Source organism: Indicator indicator, chromosome 17 (genome assembly GCF_027791375.1).
Source record: "Indicator indicator isolate 239-I01 chromosome 17, UM_Iind_1.1, whole genome shotgun sequence".
Classification (NCBI taxonomy): Eukaryota; Metazoa; Chordata; class Aves; order Piciformes; family Indicatoridae; genus Indicator; species Indicator indicator.
This window is the reverse complement of record NC_072026.1, coordinates 14,424,707-14,447,445: the sequence shown is the minus strand read 5'-3', so window position 1 is coordinate 14,447,445 and position 22,739 is coordinate 14,424,707. Positions and strand designations below refer to the sequence as shown.

At 37.8% G+C, this 22,739-nt stretch overlaps 1 protein-coding gene across 1 annotated transcript in view; it reads right to left on the bottom strand.

Moving 5' to 3' along the window:
* Positions 1–16,583, bottom strand: part of ATRX (ATRX chromatin remodeler) — a 71,058-nt gene extending 54,475 nt beyond the window's left edge. Inside the window, exons 1-7 of the mRNA XM_054388738.1 lie at positions 16,535–16,583; positions 14,665–14,717; positions 13,335–13,459; positions 11,923–12,042; positions 8,302–8,411; positions 6,317–6,384; positions 2,010–4,929 (exon numbers count right to left, since the gene is read on the bottom strand). Of these exons, the coding sequence (XP_054244713.1) occupies positions 2,010–4,929; positions 6,317–6,384; positions 8,302–8,411; positions 11,923–12,042; positions 13,335–13,459; positions 14,665–14,717; positions 16,535–16,555 (3,417 nt within the window). The 5' untranslated portion in view covers positions 16,556–16,583. The remainder of the gene's footprint in view (positions 1–2,009; positions 4,930–6,316; positions 6,385–8,301; positions 8,412–11,922; positions 12,043–13,334; positions 13,460–14,664; positions 14,718–16,534) is intronic.
* Between the last annotated feature and the right edge of the window lie 6,156 nt (positions 16,584–22,739).

Below are 22,739 nucleotides of genomic sequence, written 5' to 3'. Positions count from 1 at the left end.
CCAAGGACAGAGTGCAAAATTTGACCGGGTGTAACCATCCCCAAAGTAAAGAATTTTCTCCTAGTACATATTCAGTTTTCTTTGCCAAAACTTGTATCCATGGCCTCATCCTTTCATAATAGATGCAGCTCAGCCTTCTCTGTAACTTTGCATTAGGTGATTAGGAGACAGCAATTAAGACTCTCCATTTCTGGCACTCTCTACAGGCTAACTAACCACTTCTCTAGCTCTGCTGTCAATCATCCCACATCATCATCTCATTTTTCCATGTTGTACACTGTCACCTGTCTCTCCTATTCAGTAATTATGCAATCTTTACACTTACAACTTGCAAATAGAACAATCACTCCCACTGGCTCAGACATCCCCTTTTATACCACCACCAACTTTTTTCCTCCTAGGTCATTTCAACATCAAGACTATGAACATATGCTGTTCACCAGCAATTTTATTTTTAAACTATTTTTCTTTGATGGTCCAATGATGGCAAGAACTGCTGCATGTGGATTACTGTCACTGAGTGCCATCAATTGTCTGTGGGAAGTGTTGTAACAGTTATGGCAGCCACCACACATTCATTACTATGCAAACCACTCATTTGCAACCTCCTGCAGTACTGCGTCATGGAGGAAAACATTGTTCTGGCAGCCAACAAGGAAGTGCTTTAATAGTCCCAGTATTACGTGCATAGATACATCTAACTTAGTCAATCAAAGGACTTCAGAAAACAAACATTTCAGGGCTGTATAATATGCATAAAAAGAAACCTGTTTTCTGTTACTCTACAATGATGCAAAACACAATTCATCAAACCTTGTTCTCCTACAGGGCTCTAAACTCAAAGAAGCAGAGCATCTGTGAAAAGCAACTTTTTCAACTGCAACAGTTAACAATCCTCCAGAAACTAAACTGCAGGAAAACTTAAGGAAGAGTTGGGTCACCATCAAGTTGGTAGGAAAATCGAGGAACATGATGTTCAATTTAAAATCAAAGTGTTTTGTGGTTTAGAGGCAGGGTGGGTTTTTTGTTTGTTCTATAAAACAACAATCACTTGATTATGCATTTAGTGTCTGCCTACATGGGCTTTTTGAGAAAACCAAAATGTGTCTATGTCCCTTCTGCTGTCTTCATGAGCAGATTGCTGGTTTAGTCATTTTCAGTCAGCTAGCAGCTTTGCTAACTCCTGTAACTGTCAGCTCAGATACAGTGAAGTCACGCACATAAAAGTTCTATTAAACATCATCAGAAGCGAACACACAGGAAAATTTACCTGTCACAGTAATGAACACTAAATAAATTTCATTTTTTCTAGTTGAAAATTCAGTTATTAAAAGCCATGTGTATTGCCCATGTAATGTGAAAATTACTCTTCAAGTTCTTTTAAAAAACAACTGTTAAAATTCAGCAGTTCTGAATTTCTTTCTCATTTCCTGAAGATATGACACACTGATGAAGTAGTTCTATCTTGGCAAGAAAAATAATTATTACTATGAAAACAGTAGCTGATTCCTGTTAACTGACACCAGCTGCTCTAAGGCTATGTGGATCTTACAAGGCACAAAGATCATCTACTTGATTTTTTAAGATGCATACTACAAGGCTACAAGTGTTCAGAGTCATCTCTAGCACAAAGCTCTGAGCTGACAGATTTGATTTCACCAGATACCAATTACCTAAAAGCAGTTTCTGCTAAAGAGACCCTGGGTAGCCAAAGAGAGGAACAGGCTTCTGAAAGCTGTGCTGCAAGGAAATGCCTGTTGGAATTACAAACCAAAGCTTCTCAAGCATCTCCACTGAGAGTGACATTTTTTCCACAAGTGACAAGCTGCATAAATTGAAATGGGTGCTTCCAAATCAGTATCAGAAAATCTAACTGGTTGCCAACATTTAAATGAATAATTACCAACCTGGGAATAATTTTACTTCTGGATTATTAAATGATACCCCAAACATACAGACTTCCTCTATCAGTATATTAATAGTATGTGTAGATGAGTTATTTTTTGCACACCTGATGACTGACAAAATCCAGCACCAGCAGACAGCATTAAGTTTTCAGTCACTGGCATAATTTTCTGCTCATCACTGCTTCCAAGACCCGTTGAATTCTGTTCATCATTTTCTTCCTTATCAGAGGAGGAAGAGGAAGTGACAACTACCTTCTTTTTAGACACTTTGCTTTTTAAGTTACTCTTTTTACTTTCTTTCATTGACCCTCTTTTAATCTTTTTCTTACTGTCTTCATAGGACTCCTCATCAGAAGTCGACAACGAGTCATTCTGCTCCTTCTTGGAGATTTTCTTTTTGTGACCTACTTTTCTCTTTTCTTTACTTTCAGTTTGCTTTTTCCTCCGCACAGCATCTTCAGAAGAACTCTCTTCTTTTAAGGGAGATTTCTCGGCATCAGAGGATAGATCAAGCTGTACTCTTTTAGGTGCCCTCTCTCTTAAATTCCTCCTCCTCTTTTCTTTACACACTGGCTCATTTTTAGTTTTGTCATTTTCGGAAGAATTGCAACTTCCTTTCTCTGGAGATGACTTTTCCACATCAGAAGAGGAATCATCTTGTTCCTTCTTGTAACTTTTCTTCGTCAATTTTTCCGATTTCTTTGCTTTGCTTTCTGATCCTTTTTTATTCTTGAGTCTGTCTTTTGAAGAATCAAACCCGTGCTCTTTCTTTGCAGATTTCTCAGTACTCTCTGAAGAAGAATCTTCCTGTGCCTTTTTCTTTTTCAAATCCTTGCTCTTAACTTCAGTGAGCTTTGTACCTTTAGGACAACTCTCCTCTTTCTCCAGCAAAGACTTCTCAGCATCAGAAGACTCATCAGGCTTTCCCTTTATGTTCTTTTCTTTTAAGTCTCTGTTTATCCTTTCCCTAGCAGCTGACCCCTTAGCAGTTTTTTTATCTTTAGAAGAATCATTAATCTCCTTCTCTGGGGAGGACTTTTCAGCATTGTCATCTTCAGAAGATTTATCTCTCTGCTTCTTCAAATTTATCTTTTTCTTACTACTTACTTTTTTCCTCTGCTCTTCTTCAGAGGAATCATAACTACCTTCTTTTCGTGAATATTTTTTCTTAGCTTTTTTGACAGATTCAATTTTACTCAAAATTTTTATTTCTTTTTCTAACTCAGAATCATAGTTTGAAGAATCTGAATAGTTTTGTCGTTTCTTTTTAGCAGCAGCTGCATTTTTACCTGATTTGCCTCTTTTAGAATCTAAGTCTGAACCAGAACTGGAACTTTTTCGTTTCCGCTTTCCATTTTCATCCTTTACTGGTTGATTCTTTCCAAAATCTAAACTCCGATCATTTGTTGGTGCTTCACTGTTGCTGTCAATATCTGAAGAACTGCGACTCATCATAGCTACTTCTTTAAGAACAGCTGGCATCTCATCAGAATCTGAGCTATGATCTACTTCACATGGCTTTTTTGACTTAGAAACTTTATTAGGGCTAGGACCATCAGCAGCCCTGTTAGAAGAATTTTTATCATTTTTCGTCCTTGGTTGCTTTGATGATTTTCTCTTACGTTTCTCATTACATGTGTCATTGCTATCTTCTTCTGAATTTGATGTTAAAGGACTGATGTCTGTCTGGCGCCTCAGAGGCGTGGTCTTCACACGCGGTGACCTCCTGAGATCGGATTCCTCTACATATAAGACAGTGTCATTCTCTGAGGAAGTTTCATTTTCACTGTCAGCAGTATGATTTTGTTTTACAGAATCAGGGTTTTCTGCTCTAGGCACTTCCTTATTTCCCTTTCCTAGATTGCTGTCCTGATCTTCACCTTTAACTGCAGACTCTGAAAGGGAAACAGGAGTTAATTTTACAATCAGTTCTTTTGATCCTTTAGCTGATGATTTTAACTTCATACCACCTTTGGGATCTTTCACAGGAGTGCTTGACTTGGTATTTGAATTCAGAGTCTCATGTTCTGTTCCTGTATTTCCACTGTCTTGCTCATCTGATGTAATCTGAATCTCCATAGCAGATTCTAGAGTCTCAAAAATATCTTCAGGAACAGATGAGGGAATGGACACTATATCCATGTCTAAAGCCTCTGTACTATTAGGTTCATACTGAGGTTCTTCATTTCTGCCAGACCTTTTCTCTTCACCAGAAGCGTGCTTGGCATTTGTTTGCTCCATTGTGGGAACACTTTGATCCATGGGCTCACTGTCAGGCCGTTCTGATAAAACTGTTTTCTGTGTTTTTACAGTGTCATCCTCTTTTGATGCCACATGCTCCTTTCCTTCATCTTTTTCCACCTCATTTTTTTCTGATCTAACATAGATTTTTTTCTCTTTGGCATTTTTATCTTTGATTTTAACATTCAAAGCTTGAAGCTCCAGATTCAGTCCTTCTTCTAACGCCAGGTGAGTTTTTTTCATGTCATTCAACACAGATTTAAAAGCTTTTAGCTGACAAAGTTGCACAGTTGGACTGATTTCTACATTTTCTGCAGCATTTTTCAAAAAGCTTACAAAGCTAGAGTTCAGATTTGTTGTAGTTTCAACTAGTTTTTTTGTTTTCTTAAGCAAGTCTTTTGGCACCATCAGTGCTTTGTAAGAATATGTTAGTGAACCTGAATATGAATCATCTATTTTTTTTTCTTCGCCATTACAATTTGAGTTACTTCTCTTTGGAGAACACTTGACTGTATGGTCATAGATTTTACTTTTTTCACTCTCAACTCTTATCTTTTTTTTGTTTTGTTGCAGTAACTGTTCTAAATTTTCAAAGACACTATCACAGGCAGTGACCAAGTCCAACAAAGGCTCTGGATGGCAAATATAGCAGTGCCACTGGTTGTTTTCATCCAGTATAGTTGAGAGTTCCTTTCGACCCAAGTTGCGCAAAATGCACTTTTTGCAGAAGGCGTTATGACAAAAGTCACAGCAAATCAGATTTCCACCTTCAGCACACCACCTGAAATGAGACACAGGGAACGTAAGAGTCTTGGCTCCTTATCAACAAGGTAACAAATTTGAGATGTTTATTCATTTTTTATTATCTGATAAAGAATTTAAAAATTCAGGTGATAAACAGATCCATTAAGTGCAAACACTGCTGAAAGCACAACTGAAAAGCACTCAGCTGAGAACTGGAAAGTCAGAAAATTAAGGTATTATACTAACAGTTCACAAAGCTGAAAGAGTCAGTAAGATCCCAACACAATTCAGTACTCATTTTAAATAACAGCAAACATTAACTGAATTTTATTTCCCTGTATTACTTCTGAGACTTTAAAAACAACTGAATTCTTTTGTTTTACAAGAAAATGAATTGGCTAGAAGTCTTTCTAGCCTTAACTGGTGTATTAGAAGAGAAACACTGAAGGCATTTCAGAACAGAGGAGGCCACAAAAATGATCAGAGGGCTAAAGCTCATCTCTTGTGAGATCAGGCTGAGAGAGTTCAAGTTGTTCAGCCTGTAGAAGAAGAAGATGACTCCAAGAAGCCCTTAGAGCAGCATTCCAGTATCTGAAGAGGGGCTATAGGAGAGCTGAAGAGGGACTTTCTACTAAGGCATGGAGTGACAGGATATGGTTTCAAACTGGGTGAAGCTGGATTTACATTAGATATTAGGAAGAAGTTCTTCCCCACAATGGTGGTGAAGCACTTGGGACAGGTTGCACAGAGAAGTTATGGAGGCTCCAAAGTTGGAAGTGTTCAAAGCCAGGTGGGATGGGGACTTGAGCAAGCTGGTCTAGTAGAAGATGGCCCTGCCTATGGCAGGGAGGTAGGAACTAGATGATCTTTAAGGTCCTTTCCAACCCAAACCATTCTATGACCCTACTACTACAAGCACATATCAAGACAAACAAAACACACTGAAGCATGTTTTTTGATCTCCATCTGGACTGCAGAGTCTTTGATAGTGACCTGAAAAGCGGCTGACACATAGGCTTGCAGACTGCACAGTTTTGACTGGATTACACATTTAGATAGATACTTGACATGAGGACAGAGAAGTACTTAAAAGTGGGAGAAGCATCTGGAAAAGTAAGCTTCCATGACTCACAACATTTAGAATGTCAACTTCTAGCCTCGACTTTTAAGTATTTAAAAGGTGGCATGCATTTTAGTTTAAAATGTGATGTTTTACAACTGTTTGCAGATGGATTTCTTCATAAAATGTTTTCCTGTGAAGTGTTAAAATAACAAATATTTACAAAAAAACCTGGGTTTGAGCATTTCTTGGTGAGAAACAATCGCTAATTAAGGGCTTATGTACTGGTCTCTATCTGTCACTAAATTCACTAGTGCAAGAAAAAAATCAAACCAAACCCAGAAGAGCTGTGGGTGTTACTTACCTACACTGCTCATCCATTCCATCTGAATCACGGCTGATGTCATCACTCATGTAATACTTGTAGCAAGTCTGTAAAGACAGACAGGACAAGGAATGTTTTATTAAATTCCATCTATACTTCAGCAATTCCTATGATTTCAGTATGTATTAGAAACAAGCCATTAAAAGCAGCAGCTGCGAGGTCTTCAGCAATCTAACCCTTTTACCTGTGCGCTGATCTAAAAACCACCTTCCACAGATAGGACAGGTCCTAAACCATGAATTTTTATTTAGATATTTAATATTATCCTCTGTATTTATCCTGATGTTAACATCCAAGGCTTAAATTTCCACATTCAAACTAAGCATTTTCCTTGAAAAATTGGTAACAGTAAGAAAAAAAAAATATAAACAACTCAGCTAGTAGTAGCAGTGGCTTCAGTTGCTGAACTCTTTAAACCAAAGTTTGAAGGTGTGGGTTTTTTCCAGCTGCTATTAAAGGCAGCTTTCCCAGACTTAAAGCATTACATTGATTCCTATAAATACAGGCTATTAGCTAAATTTTGTCTTTTTATCCAAAAAATCTGTGAATTCAGAAACCAGAAGAGGCTTTAGCACCTGAACTTAAAATGATGATGCCTCTGTATCTGGAATAGCATTATATATATGTTGAACTAACCAAAACCATCATCAACAACAACAAAGAGTAAAAGATGATGTTTAGACACTTGAAGGCACATCTGTAGTCAAAGGAAAACAGCTTCTCAACTCTGTCACTGTTTACCTAAGCCAGAGAAAAATAAGGGGACAACTAGGCACAGAAAGTAATGGAAGATGAAGAACCTGCAGAACAGGGACTTTTCCCTCTTCCATTAACATAGGGCCATGTTTGATTAAGTGAAGATATAGAGAATTTATAGCAAACATGATACAATTATTTATCAGAGCTCAGCAAAGAGCTGCTATTGGACTCAACACTCTAAACAAGTTTCAAAAATGAACCAAATCACTTGCAGGCATCCAAGGAACATGTACAGTTAAGGACTTTCAAGCCCATGAACAGGAGTTAGGACTCCAATCCAGACTGCAAACAGTGATTGCATAAACTGATTTTTCAAAAGCATGTTTTATAAAAGAAAAAAGCTAGAATGAATGAGGGGGAAAAAAAAACAAACAACAGCCAGACCCTTGGACTAGATGGACATGGCTCAGATACTCTGTCAGCTAAATATGTAAGATTATTTGGGAAATTGGGGACAAACAGAGAGATGGAAGAGAAATATTTCACATGTATTGAAACACAGATCTCTATTTCCTTCTCTTACATAATCTCTACCACTGTAGAGATAAGCAAGAGAGATCTCTACATCTCTCTGAAACTTAAAAAGTCTCCAAAGGAGGAAGGGATATTTCCTTCTTCATATATTCCCCACCTCTTTCCATTGCAGGCACTTAGGACCTAACTGAAGCTACCACAAAACCATGTAGCTGAGGACCCAGATGCTGGTTTTGGATTATGGACTAGACCATTATTACAGAGGCTGCCACAAACTAAAGCAGTCAGGAGCTGTACACAAGATGAGATGGCTTTGAAGCTATTTTTCCACTTCTTACTCCAATGTTGATTTACATACAATACCTTACCAGGAGATACAGAATTAAATGTGCTCCTATAATACATTAGGAGTAGGCACAAATTTCAGACAGATCATCTAACATAAAAAGTGCACTAAAATTAAATCCTCAAACTGTAAAAATATACTAAAAAAAAAAAATCAAAAACCCACAATGAGTTTAACTGGGGTATAAGAAAACAAGAATATAAATTTGTAATCTTATTTGCCTTTTTGCTTCCTGCTTTTAGTCTCCTTAATTGTAACAGTTAAGGACTGAGAAGTTTATTGCTAATAAACAAGATTTGCTCCCACAAAAATCCACCCAAATCAATTAATATGGCATTTCAAACAAAAACAAACAGTACAAACTGTAGAACTGTTTACCACATACCTTACAAATAAGAACTTTCAGTGTAGGATGTCTATAGATCGAATCCTTTTGAAAATGGTTCACCTGTTGCCCACAAGCTGTACAGCTTACAATTCCATGTAGTCCTTCCTCTATAGAGAAGATTATAAACCACATATTAATTGCTTTCATATCTTTTTAAGCAATCTGTGTATAGCTGATTAAGTTTCTTAAAATATTTTGGTCTGTTATGTTATGCCTTTATTTCTTTACTACCCAGCATTAGAGAAGTATTTCTCTAACCCCCAGCCATTCAAAGACTGCAAGAACCTTTCTCTAATTTCTACACTCCACTTGGGGTCAAGATACCTTTTTTTTTTTTCCTCCCCACTGAGAATTAATTTGGATTAACTGGTTACCTCATCAGAACACACCTAAATAAGAGTTTTAGTTTCTCAAATAAAAATATGGGAAAGCCTTTACAGAAGATATAGGAAATTCTTCTCATAGTGCCTGAAAGATCCTTTTTCACTTTTTGTTCCCTTCTTGGTGATATTTTTTGTTGTTTTGGGGTTAGAGTTTTGGGTTGGTTTTCTTAAACTACAATTTTGCTATAACACACATGTTCTCACCAACTTGCTGACTGCTCCCACAGTTTGTGCACCACTCCGCTACTCTATCTACACTGGATCACAAAAACGTTTTTTAATATCAATCATTCAATTCACTTTGAAAGATGGTGATCATGAAGTTCGGAGGCTTGCTACATGCCAGGCAGCTAGCAGTTAAACCAAGTAATTAACACTATGAGACCGTTTTGTTTTCAACAACAGTGATGCTGCCAGGAGAAAGGAAAAATCAGTTCTGAAGGGTCATATAGACAGTTTATGCACCTTCCAAAACTTGATTTGGGATCAAACAGACAGATTTGACATAGGATGACTTAACTGTGGCTTGTCCTTTGCCATCATGTTCAGTAAATAGTATAAGGAAATTAACTCAAATGCTTAACAGTTACAGTCTTGAGTACAGACTATATACATATCTATTTAAACAATCCCTACACAGAATTAGAAGCAAACATGAGCACCACAATGTGAAGGAACTGAATGAACATTCTCGAGACACCGTATGAGCTAATAGCAACTTGCTACTAGAAACGCAATCTCCAGTGGTTTACAGGGCAGTAAGAACAACTAATATGCCCTCACAATCCAGTGAAAATAGCAGGTCTGGAATTCTGAGTATGATTTGTGGTGTTAAACTTCTACGCATGCATGACTGCATGTACTGCAGAGCTCATGGACTTGCAAAGCACCATTTATGACTGCAAAACCAGCTCAAATGTCTGTTTCAAACACTGCTGGTAAACACTGAGGAAATGTATCTACCATCTAATACTACTTGGAAAAGAAAACCCTATTCTATTTATAACAAGCAGCACAGAAGCCTACTCAGGCTTTCCCAAACCTTTAACGCATCTAAGAATCACAGAGGGCAACAGCCAACTGAGGAAGAAGTTGTTTACAAGACCCCAGCAACTTCCCCCTCCATTACAACTTTAAAAGGAAGCTCTACTGTCTCCTTCTTAGGAACCTACAAGTTGGCACCAGAAACAAGATTATTTCCAAGGCAAACCATTGCAAACCATGTTACTACTTCAAATTATGATGATGCAGAGAAATGAAACAACTGTTATTCAACTGATACTGAGAAAATACTTCAAACCCATTTCTAACTGTGAGTTTATCAGTAAAAATACACCTATATGCATTCTATAGTACAAAAGTGACACTGCACTCCTGGGTAAGAGCATCTGGATGCCAGAAAAGCAAGAGCTCTATCAGTACTGCTTTTTCGAGTTAAACAGCGCACAGAACTTCTGACAAAAATGTGAATACGTACTCCACAAAGAACAAGACAGTCTGGCAATTTTTGTTGTCTTTATTTATTTACTTGCACTGTGCACAGAATTCAGAATCTCAAGTGGCTGCTACTACATGCTTGCCTGCTTAAACCAGGAATGCATAACTTGGTACATGCATGGGCCAGGGCACCTCACCCTAGAGAAAGGTAAGTGCCATTTTGTGTACCACGATCTGCTGTGAGTGTAGACTAAACGGACCTCCACTACCTCTTCTGTACTTATCACAAAATAAAACTGTTTTCACCTAATCCAGGTGCTCTTGAGGTCGACTGCACTCACATCCCTCACCTGGATACCTTTCCTGGTCTGGAAATGGGGACACAGCACAAGAGCAGGCAGTACCTATTTCATCTCCCTGAAAGTTGACAGAAGCTTTACATATATATTGGATACTTCAAAGTCAAGCCAAGGACTATCAGTAGCAAAACAATGACACCTGAGATTGCCCTGGATAAAGGTCCAGCTTAAACAAACTTCAGACTTCCAAAACTACTATGTCAGGCAGCAGTACATGATTAACCAGTCCAGATACACAAAAGGCAGCCTTCAAATTTTCCAGGCATGGAGAAAAAAGCTGGAACACAGGTCATATGAACTGTCCTGGGAAGCAGACACAGGCCACAAAGCTCAGTCAGAAGAGTTCTGTCTTTTTAACACCATAACCCTGAAGATTTCTGTCAGGCCTTTAGTAGAATTGTTACAAAGACAAAGGGAAAAAGCATTGCCCTATGCTGAACAAGACATCCTGCAGGGATGGAAGGAAACTGACTGTTGAAAACAAACAGTTCAGAAAAAACATCATTGCTCAGACTGTGATTAAAATCATGCATGGCCCCAGAAGTATGCACAAGCACATTTCCACACGGTCACATTTCACTCCTCTTCAACCACAGATGAAGAAACCACACTTACTAAATTACAGTAAGACTTTAAAAGAGAGCAAGTATCTCAAATGATGCAAAGGGAAGGATAAACAGCATGTATAAGAGCTATCTGAATACAGTGAGTACTGCTGTATGTGTGAACTAAGATACTGCTAGTAGTATTAAGGAAAATATCAGCCTTCTTACCAGCTACGACATGCAAAACCCTCCCTCTCCTTTACTTGTGAGAAAAAAATGAGACATTAATTTCTGTTAACTCTATAATCTACCTAATTGCTCAAGTTTTACCAGCAGATATGGAAAACTGGCTGGCACAGCAGTTCCTCAAAGACAATCCTCAGGCAGGCCCACTGGTGGGGAATTTCCCACAAAACAAAACAAAAAAGTCTTCGGATTGTTAAGAGATTTTAGGTTTCTTGCTAGCTCACTGATTGATAATATGCCTATACATGCTCCTGCTCAAATATGGTTGCCTTCTTGGAGAGTCAGTGCATGTTCCCCTATTTATCATATTCCAATATAATTCCTTAAAAGAATACCTCAAACACCTGATTGCAACCAAACAACTGTTCTGAATACAAAGCAAGGGTCCATACAGAGCAGTTAATGATGCATCCTACAGCTGCTGAAAATAAGAAGTTTAATGAGAACTGATCTTAGCTTTCACTGCTGCATTGCAGGAGGCAGCAATGGAGGCTAATTTCAGCTAGAATCCTTCATGAACAGAAAGCCAGAAGAGTGGAGGTATTTTTAGAATAATTTATCAGAAATATGAACAATTTGAAATGTACCAAATGTGGTCATAAGCAACAATCTAAACCCATTTTAACAAATGCTTTAAATTATATTTACCTCCACGCTTTTTAGGAGCTTCAGGTTTCATTTTAACGGTATTTCTGCTTCTAAATTCAGGCCCTTTAAAATCATCTTTGTCTTCATTCAGCACTGGCTCAGGCTGTACAACCACTGTACCTAGAATGATTTCATTTAGAAATTGGAAACCATTAAATGAAGTGCAAAAGTCCTGTTTAAATAAAAGCCAACATAGAATCTTTTTAAAAAAAAAGTGGCGTCTGCTGACTAAAACTCAAAGTTTTGAATGCACAGATGTACACAGAAAAAAAAAACAACAACAACAAATCAAAAAGCCCCACCACACACTTCAAACCACATCTGGTTCGCAGTTGTACAACAACAGCCAAAGATTGAATGGACTACGAGGAGCAAATTCTGCTCTCCCTGCCCTGGTGCAGTATGTCCAGGACTATCATACTGCTGGGCATGTGTAGTACAGGATTTGCAGTACAGTGCTACAAATAAAGGGCTTTGATTAGGTCACTTAAACCCATCAGAAGCCCTAGAGGAACTACTATTTTCTCTCTCTTTTCCCCTTTATAACCAGTTTCCATCCTCTTAATTTGTATCAACATGAAATACGTGAAAAATCAATAGAATAAAACCTGCTTTGTCTTCCACAAAATTCAAAAACTCTTGTTTTTTGTTTAAACAGAAGACTATGTGAATGAAAAAAAATATTTTTTCTACTGAAGATCTCAGTTTCAATGCTTTTGCTATAAGAACACTAGAAATAACCTAATATTCTGAAAAAATTAATTTTCAAGTGATTGCTTTAAGTGCTGCCAATCATACAGTAGCTACATGCTACTGCAGTAGCAGTCTCTCCTGTGTTTTACTGTAGCTTTCATAGGTAAAAAACAGAAGGGATTAATCAAACTCACACTACAGTTAAGAGCAGGATGTAGGCTTATAGCATTAATTATTTACAAAGATGCTTAAAACTAGAAACTAGATCAAAAATGACATTTCCCTCATCCTGGTTTAGTTTTGCTTTAGTTGATCTAATTGTCAATAACTTCAAAGACAGAACAGTAAAATAAGCAAGACTTGAAAGGGATGGAGTCTGAGGTTTCCACAAATGAACAGAAAAAAGTATTTCTCATTTCACGCTGGTTTTATACAGATGTCAATAGACATTTGAAATTAAGTCACCAGCACATCCTGGTGTACCCACAGATTGGAGCGTGCTGAGTCCAAAACGAAAGGTGCTTGGTTTCCTCTTTTAAATGAGTGTGCAGTGTGTGCGTTTGTACTTGAGCTCTAGCTTGTATGCTTATATATAAAAGCAAACAGGACACAAGACAAGCATTTTACTACTCTACATGTGCATTCTAGTTAATTATTTAGGCTGCACCATAATCTTGTCTGATTTGCTGAATTCAGAAATAAAGACAGACATGAACTACCTTTAGGCAAGCTTTGCATGTCAACATCATTTTCTGAGTTTTCATTTGAAATATCTTCATTTACAGTCTCATCTAAAGTTTGTTCATCATCTGAGCCAACATATTTTGTTACAACTGTAGGTTTCCTGCACAGACAAAAAAAAAAACAACAAACAAAAAAACCATACTGTGACAAACAGATAAGGCTGGCACTTTGCAAGTAGAATGCCAGAATTAAATTAAGGCATTATGAGGTAGGGTGCTCCAAGTTACTACAGTAAATAAGTTGCAGACCAAGTTTCTTGTTAGGAACAGAAATTCTCCCCTCTGAGGTGAAATAAAATGATGTACTAATAAAATAGTTTTGTTTGAAAGGATTGCTGCGTTTTTCTTTTAGTAAAATCGAAGTTTGATGTGTTTTTATGAAGGTTTTCAGGGATACCACACTTCCAGGAAAAAAGCCTAAATGAAACAAATTAATGTCCGCTCAGGAATTTTATCCATCACTGACTTCAACAGGCAGAGCAACAGAACACATAGATATCAGCAAGCAACAACAAGCAGCTTGGCAGAAAAGATGCTTGCAAGGAAATAAAGGAAATGAAGAAAGAAATTAAAAGATGACTGCTGAATAAGAAGACCGAGTGACAGAATTTCACACAAATATAATTTAGAACTGCAATCATTAAAGTGAACGAATTTACCGTGTTAGGGCAGGGTGGGAAAAATAAAAATAAAAAAAAGAAAAAGGAATGTGACCATAATTTTCAGTAGTCTGAAGGCAGTACATTAACTACTGCAGGGTACTGGTTTTGTCAGAATTTGGCACAGTATGACGAATGTATGAGTGAAAATGCCCTTAGTGAAAGAAAGGAAGCACAAAAATAAAGACTCTATAAACAATATAAATCAATGAGTTCAGCAAGACACTGGATTCAGAAGATGAGGGAGAAATTAAAGCCAAATATAAAACTAAACTTGCAACTCTACAGTCCCCTAACATTAAGGTATATAAAGGCTTTTTTTCATTATGACCCAGTTAACATTTTGGGAAGAATTCTGCATGTAGAAATAGGAAGAGTGAAGGAACAACCGTATCAACACCTTTGTCCTGGAGATACACAGTAATTTCACGTGTCTGTTAGTAAACCCCATATTTTATAATCTTTATGTTTGACCCTGCAAAATGGTTTCAATTTTAATATCATTCTAAGGTATTTGTTTTACCAGCACTCTGCTAACTGAATGGACTTAGGCTGGTGTATACTAAAAAGCATCTGGCTTAGTGCATGGGCTTTTCCGTTCCAGGTGCCAAAAAAGGAGTTTGTTTATTTTTATTTTCCAAACCAACCTTTTTGAGCGTGATGATCCTACAGATTTGGTTCTTTCCGAAGAACTACTGCCCTAAAAACAAGAAAATATTAAAGTCAACACATCCTATGGCAAGTGACCTGTCAACAAAGACAGTTTCTTACTAGAACACATTTCAGAAGCCACCAGCACTCTTAGTGGGGGGAAAAGCAAAAGAAAACAAAAAAACCCAAAACAAAAACGTTAAGAAAAAGTAACACCCAATTTCAACAGTCATGCCTGTTCAGGTCATCTGATTTCAGATCAGTAGGAAGACCCCAAGAAGACATTATTCTTTAAAAAAAGAGACTTAAAAATAGGTGTCATCAAACTCTAAGCCACTGATGCTCACTAACTTCCTTATGCATGTATCTTAAAAGAAACAGAGAGCACTGTTAGAAATTGAGATATTCTGAAACACTGCATGATCCTTGAGTAACTGAGGAAATTCTCAGCTTGCATAACCTGCTGAAAGTTCTCTCAGCTTTCATAAGAAGGGACTGGGAAAGGCTCATGTTTAATCTTGGGGGGAATTTTCAACACACCACAACCACTGGGCAGAACTCATCAGCAGTTCTAGTACCTCCTGCTCCATGTATTTTCGCTGCAATGTTAACTTTCCTGCCCACACACACACAACCACCTGCCTCCACATTCCTATGCATTTCCACTTCCTTACACTCACTGGGATTCCTCACAACACTTAAACTGCTGCAGAAGCAGCTGCAGGTCTATGTGAAAGAACCATCATCTTTTCTGGCATACAGATACAGAGGGTTCTTGAAAGCTGACACTAGGGAGGTATCACAAGCATGCACCCAAGAACTGCCAACAGAATACAGACACCTGTTATCTGACTTTTATGCCAGAAAGGCTTGGCTGTCTTTGCAGGAAAACTGGTATTTTAGAGGTTTGTGCATGCGTATAATAACTAGGTTTGGACAGTATCAAATAAATAACTGAATTTACTCCAAAAGAGGCAAACTAACGCAGGACACTGGCACTTGTGCTTTCTCTATATATTAAACATTATCAACCAGAATGTTTGCAACAAGGAAGTAGGTATTAGACACAGCACATGAAAAATGTCTTTGACGCATCTAACACACCATATAAAAGAAACTTGCTTGTTATCACTAAGAATCCTGTATCTACATATTTTTCTTTTTTTTAAAAAAGGAAGCGTATTTGCCTCAAAGGACAACTAAGTACCTGCTGCCATCTGAGTGACAGGGCACAAGTGTTAATCACAACGTAGAGACCAATTCTTTCAAGCCAAAAATAAGTAAGAGCCTATATACACATACGCCAAAGAACAGAATAAGGATAAAAGAATGTTCTGTAAGTTTCCTTAAAAAGAAAAACTCCATTTGCAATATACTCAGGATATCACAGAATGTATTTTGTCGGAGAAGACCTTCAAGATCGAGTCCTAATATACATCAATTAACAAGACTTTGCACTGCTTCACAAAAATGCAATTACATACCTCAGGTAAGTAAAACCTAACTCTCTGAACTGTGTTAAAGACATTTTTCCCAGGAATTATTGTGCATCAAAAAGACAAAGAAGTAAATGTGCGTATTTCAATACTATCAAAATAAAGGCTGGGAAGGGAGAAACAGGATTGCCTTAATCTAAGTAACTATCATACAAAAAATTTAAAAATTTACTTAAAACTACATTTTAGTTTATTTTAAAATACTTTACAGGTTATGTTTCTATTCACGATAAATTATGACATTTACTGCACGGTTCTGCTAATATTCTTTAAGCATTTATTGTAAAAGCATCAGTGAATTCAGCATTTTCTATACTAGCCACTCTGCACTAGTCATGAAACTAAAATTCAGAAGCATTTTCATTCCTACCTCTTCTTTACTGTTCTCCATTGAACTTGAACTGCCTTTAGGTTCTCTACTTTTACCTATAGAGAGAAATCAAAGGAATGAAATTGAATTATATCACTGAAATGCAAGAAACATTAGTTCTTCACACCATGTCATGGCATTGTTTATGTTCCATCAGCATGAATAAAGACAACACTGGCTTTCAGAGACAAACCTGCACAACAAAGCACAATTCACTGTATGGCATCGGTTTTACAGAAAGCATTTAGAGATTACTTCCCATTATATCACTGGCAGGCTCAAAGAAGCCTGATGATGAAATCACAGCCATGGAAAACACCACTCTGTACATGCTTGGTAGAGAAGTTTTTGACCATGGCAACTACAACCTCTGCAGATTTTGTGTTCAGACTGCGAACAGACTGCACATGCACTACTTCCCAAAGCAACAGAATCTGCTCCTCTACCCATTTCTCTGGGTGACTGACCCCACAGAATGACAGTGTGCTGCATCCCTTCCAGCTTAGAGTGCTGACCCAACCACACATGCTCCATCTACTTCAGGGCTCTGAGTGTGCAGGATTTCTCCTGGGACTGATGCTCGAGGGCAGGGGCTGGGTATTCCAAACAAGAGCAGCAAGTCAGTCTCTCTTAACACTCTCAGTGACTCTCCTCCTGTACAGGAGGGAGACATGCAATTCAAATGCAAAGAGGATAAAAAAAGCATAATTAAGGCAGTAAAATCAAGTTAAAATCAAATTAAGAAAAGCCAAAGTGGAAGTTACTGGGGCATCTTATCACTCCTAGCATTATGGTACAGTTCAGCTCGAGGGCAGTGCCCAAGACACAAGTGCTCAGTGAGCAATGGCTTCATATTATAACTGACCTCTCTGTGTGACAGGAACATGCTCCAACTCTCTCAAGCCATGCTTGACTGTCTTCATCACCATCTCTTTCCTCACAACACTCAACCTAGTAGTTCATACATCATCTCAAATGCTGGGAACAAAATGAGTTTCATCACTATATGAACCTGATTTAGCCCAAATCATGTCTATCGTTTGTACACTGAATGAGTATCCTGTTGATTAAGAAAAGGCATGGTAACACTATCATTATGCACAGACAACTGTGAAGGGAAGTAAATTTGCAGAGTTAATTCTGGCCTTTCCCATTTTTTTAAGTGCTTAAATCTTCAATTTTCGACTAATGTGTTCTTTTTCAAGAAAGAAAATAGGAGATCTCGAAACCAAAACTGAATCATGATTGCTAGTAGTAAGTGTACCCCTGTTTCAAAGGAAATTTGTATTTTTAGGCAAAGAGCCAGATTCTGCTTTGTAACTACACAGGATAAAGGGAAAATATTTTTCTCCTAGTACAATCCTCAGCACAATAGCACTTTGAGATGATCTATATCACAGTTTAGTTTACTGTTCTACTGAACTGTCACATGAATAATTTCTTTTTCTTATGTAACAGTTCAGTTTGCTGCTGACACAAGGAGGTTAGCACTACATGGCAGCAAACTCAAGAAAAAAATATTAGAATACTGCGCCAGGGGAGGTTTAGGCTGCAGGTGAGGAGAAAGTTCTTCACAGAGAGAGTGGTTGGCCATTGGAATGGGCTGCCCAGGGAGGTGGTGGAGTCACCATCCCTGGAGGTGTTCAAGAGGGGACTGGACGTGGCACTTGGTGCCATGGTTTAGATAGGCATGAGGTGTAGGGTGACAGGTTGGACTCGATGATCCTTGAGGTCTCTTCCAACCTTCTTGATTCTATGATTCTATGATAATACATTAACTGCACACCAGAAAACCCATGTAAATTTATTACTTGGGACAACAGGAGTTTGAAAATAAGAGCTAAGTAATAAGCTCTGTAACACAGTCAACACACTGTCATTCTCGTGTAGTCATCACCTCAGCACAACTTTTAGCTCATTAAGCAGCAGAGATTGAAAGGTTTGCATCTGTAACCAGTCCTAGCTTAACTAAAAAATGGGCTTAACCTAGTTAAATTTGGAAATAAATTTTGTTCAGTATTGTTAGGAAGTAACTTCACTTTACATGTCTGTAATCAGCGTTTAAAACTCGACACCTCTTTCTAACTCATAAGTAAAACTTTCTAATACTGAATTTGAACTTTTGTTGGACTCCAGGTTTTTTAGAAGTACTGGTTTGAAATGTTTCCAGATTACATGTAGAAATCTTCCTTAACTAATTATGAAAGCACAACCTTCAGAACTTCTTCCACAGCTACAAGGACTGCAAAAGCTTTATTTCAGCAGAAAAAACAAGATACTGCACTTACAGATACAGGTAAAGTGAACAGGGAGCCCCTACCACTGATACATGAGTTATTTGCCATCTCACATTTCATGGCAGGTAAATTAGCAGTGGGATTAATTTTTTTTTCACTTATAAAAGGTTCAGAAGTGAAATAAACATTGTAGCAAAGGCCTATTATGTATTTATTAAGACATCATCACTGAATCACATTAGGCCTTTGCATAACTATCACAGTGAAGTAACCACAGTGATTTAACTTTAGAATCATACATACATTAAAAAAAAAAACAGAACATGACTTTTTACCTATGGTTTTGTTTTTAGATAGTGCTGGAGGAGAATTTGCGTCCTCAGATTCTTCTGATGACTGAGCCAGGAAGTCATGAAGTTTCTGTACCAATGTATTCAACTTGCTTTCACTGTTAAAATACAAGTAAAACTCAAAGTTACCTACATATTTCACAAAGAAATTGTTTAACCTCAATATATACCTCCAAAAGAAACTGAATTATTGTTTAAACATTTGTTTCTACAAGAAAATAGAGTAAATAAAAATCATAACATTTTGTTAAACCCTAAGCAAAATAGGTGCAGCCTTATCGACAAAGAGCACCAAGAACTCTTTAAAATAATAACAAAAAGCTGATTTGAATTGTTTTTAATATTTAAAATTATTTGCAAAACTCAAGGAAATCTGAGTGGTAATTCTGCTATGACAGGAAGATAGTGAAAAATTAATTTAAAATTCTACTACAGGTTAAAAATAATAAGATCTTTATTATCTAAAGTCACCTTTGAGGATGTAAAATCTGAGAAAAAATGGCAGAATTTCACCTACACTCCACTGCTTCATAACCAATGCTATTCCTTCTCATTTTACATTATTTATTGAAGATTTCCTCCTCCCAAAGTTGCTACTGCTTTCCAGGACAAGTGCCTTTTTCTAGGTGCCAACATGCTGAGGGAGGCCAGGGGCAGTCACCCTTTCAGACCCCCCTGTATCAACAGTCAGCACTCAGCGGTTTGTCACCACTTCCCTCCCAGAAGATGTCACCCCTCTCAAATGTGCCAGCTGAAATGCCTGAGTCATAGTACCTCATCTGCTACTAGATACCAGCTTCCAAACTGCTCAACTACAACACCCCCTTCAGAAGTTAAACCAGTTTAAGGATACAGGCTTCCATCCTTTTTATCTCTCCATTGCTTCCAAACTGGTTTTCTGAGAGCAACAAAAAATAAGATTTTCTGTCCTTCTTTTTCAGAATACCATCAGCTCAACCCACTCACCTTTACCATCTCTACTAAGTATCAGTTTATTAACTTCTGACTTTCTATTTAGCCATTATTTCTAAAAAAAAAAAAATCAAATCATCTGTTTGATAAGGACATGGAGGTTCTCTTGAGCACTGAGTAAAAGGTATCATCACATTAACGCAAATGACCATTTAAAGCAGTGAAACTAACCACATATAAAATACCTACTACAAAAATCAATCTGTAATGTCTTTAAATCTTCTGAAATACTCACAACAAAACAGTGCTTTGTAATGAAAAGATTTTCTGCATGAGTAGAGAACACTGCTTTTCAATCTACACAGATACCATCAATCACTTGAGCAACTCTGGAGGACAGTAACAAAGCCCAGTTTACTCTCAAGTGTATCTTAAAAATTCTTTTCTCCACTGGTCTAGAGTCTTCCTTTCTAATTACTGGACTCACGCTGCACAACTGCTGGTCCCTGAACTTGAGCTTTCCTTTTTCCAAACTGCATGCTCAACTTCAAGAGGGAGATTTAATGACAATTTATTCATGTTTGAGATTATTTGAGCGCAAAAGTACATAAAGAGGTTTTACATCCATCCCAGATGGTCTGAAAAACTAATGTACACTGAGAAAGGCCATAAAAAGTACTTTTTTCTTTTTTTTTTTTAAATAAAGTCAAACCTCATGTGGAATTCTGCTCATTTGCTTTATAAGTAACTTGTTTTGGTAACAGCATTTTAGAAAAAGAAATGGGAATTACAGAAAAGTTCTAATATTATTGTTCTCAATACAAAACAAATTCAGAGCAGTATGGATGTGTCTTTGTGACTAGCAGTTGGGACATTATCTACTGCTATTTACTAACTCTTATTCTAACCAGACTAAAATAATCTTTTTCAGAGCAAAATATTCATGCTGACAAACAATAACCAAAGAAAATCTTCTACAAACTAATAGCAAAATGTCTTCACGACTTGTCTTTCTTCTGATTACTCAGCATGTTGTACTGTAAGGCTGTGTGAAGGAATAGCGGGTCAAATGTAAATAAAGGTGTTATACTTACTATCCTTCACCACAAAGAAAACTTAATTTAGGCCAATGCTTTACCTGGTTTTGTACAAAAGTGATTTTGTGTCACGCATTTATAGCTGAGAATCTATCTGCAAGGTTTTTTTAAAGCTTATACTACAAAATCCTTGTTCTTTGCAATGTATTAATAGACCCATCCACTATTAAATTGATCACAACCCATAAGTATTTTTTTTTTAAATACAGGAGCCTAAAAATTGAGAACCACTTCAGAAGTACTAAGTGAAGCCAGCACCTCCCTCTACCACAAAGCAAAAGTCCCTACACCATTTACCAGCATTTCAGGCTTCCATGTTCTAAAGAAATGGCTTCACCACCAGTCTAGAGCTATTTCAACACTGTTTAGCCTAATTAAAACAGGACTGAAAGGAAAGGTGTCCTACTATTATTGGTTTGGCCATGAACCTGATTTGTGTCCTTGGGAAAGTATCTTAGGAGAATACCATTTCTTACCTAAATTCAGAGCAAGTGTTGCACTCAAATGCCTGGCTCTTACTAGGATTAAGAAAAAATAATAAAAAAGGTACATATTAGGCAAACCAGGTATTAGGAAAATGATTCTACAGATCAATAGATATAGAAGAAGGAAATTAAGGGACAGGTAGTGTCCTCATCTAGACACAACATACTTAATTCAGTCTGGCTGTTGACTGCTGTCCCCTTGTACATGCTTAGCTATATCGGGTCTGCATGGCAAGGCTTATGTGGCAGGGAGTCTACAGGTGTGGTTTCTGCAAGATGGTGATAGAAGCTTCCCCCATGTTTCATAGAGACAATACCAGCAGGTCCCAAGATGGATCCTCTACTGGACAAGGCTGAGCCCATTAGTAATGATGCTGGCACCTCTGGGATGATGTATTTAAGAAGGGAGGAAAACTGCTGCTTAACAGCAGCTGGGAGAGAGGAGTGAGAATATGCAAAACAGCCCTGGAAACACCAAGGTCGGTGAAGCAGGAAAAGAGGAGGAAGAGAGGAGGTGTTCCAGGTGCCAGAGCAAATTCCCCCTGCAGCCCATGGTGAAGCCCATGTGAGAGCAGGTGGGTGTGCCTTGTTATGAGTTTAAAAACCATAGAGAAGACAAAAAAAAAAAAAAAAGTCCTTCAGAAGGACCACAGGAGGTCAACCAGAAAGTGTAATTTTTGTTATTTCATTCCCACAATCCTGCAAGCACTTCTCTCCGTTCTCCCCTTTTTCCCCCTCTTTCCACTCCCAGCACAGACCCTTATCTCTGGCAATGCAGGAGAGGAGCCTTGAACGACCTTAGCAAAGTGAGTTTTTAACTACGCCATTTCAGGCCTAGTGGGGGGGGAAGCAGTGAGGTATAGGGGAGACACTGAGGCTTGGGTTTTAGGCCTGGTTGAGGGGAAGGTTTTGGAAGCTGTTGGCCTGGTGAGGTTTTGGTAAAGCCCAGGTTGGAGAGAACCAGGCTAAGGCTGAGTATGAATTTGTGTATTTTTTATGGGTTTTTTTATATATTTGTGAATAGTACTTCCATTTAACTTTCCAGTTCTGTGTAGAGTGTTCTTATTTTACTCCTTTATGGAGGGGCAAAATAGCTTCTGTCTGCTCAAGCTAAGACATGCGTG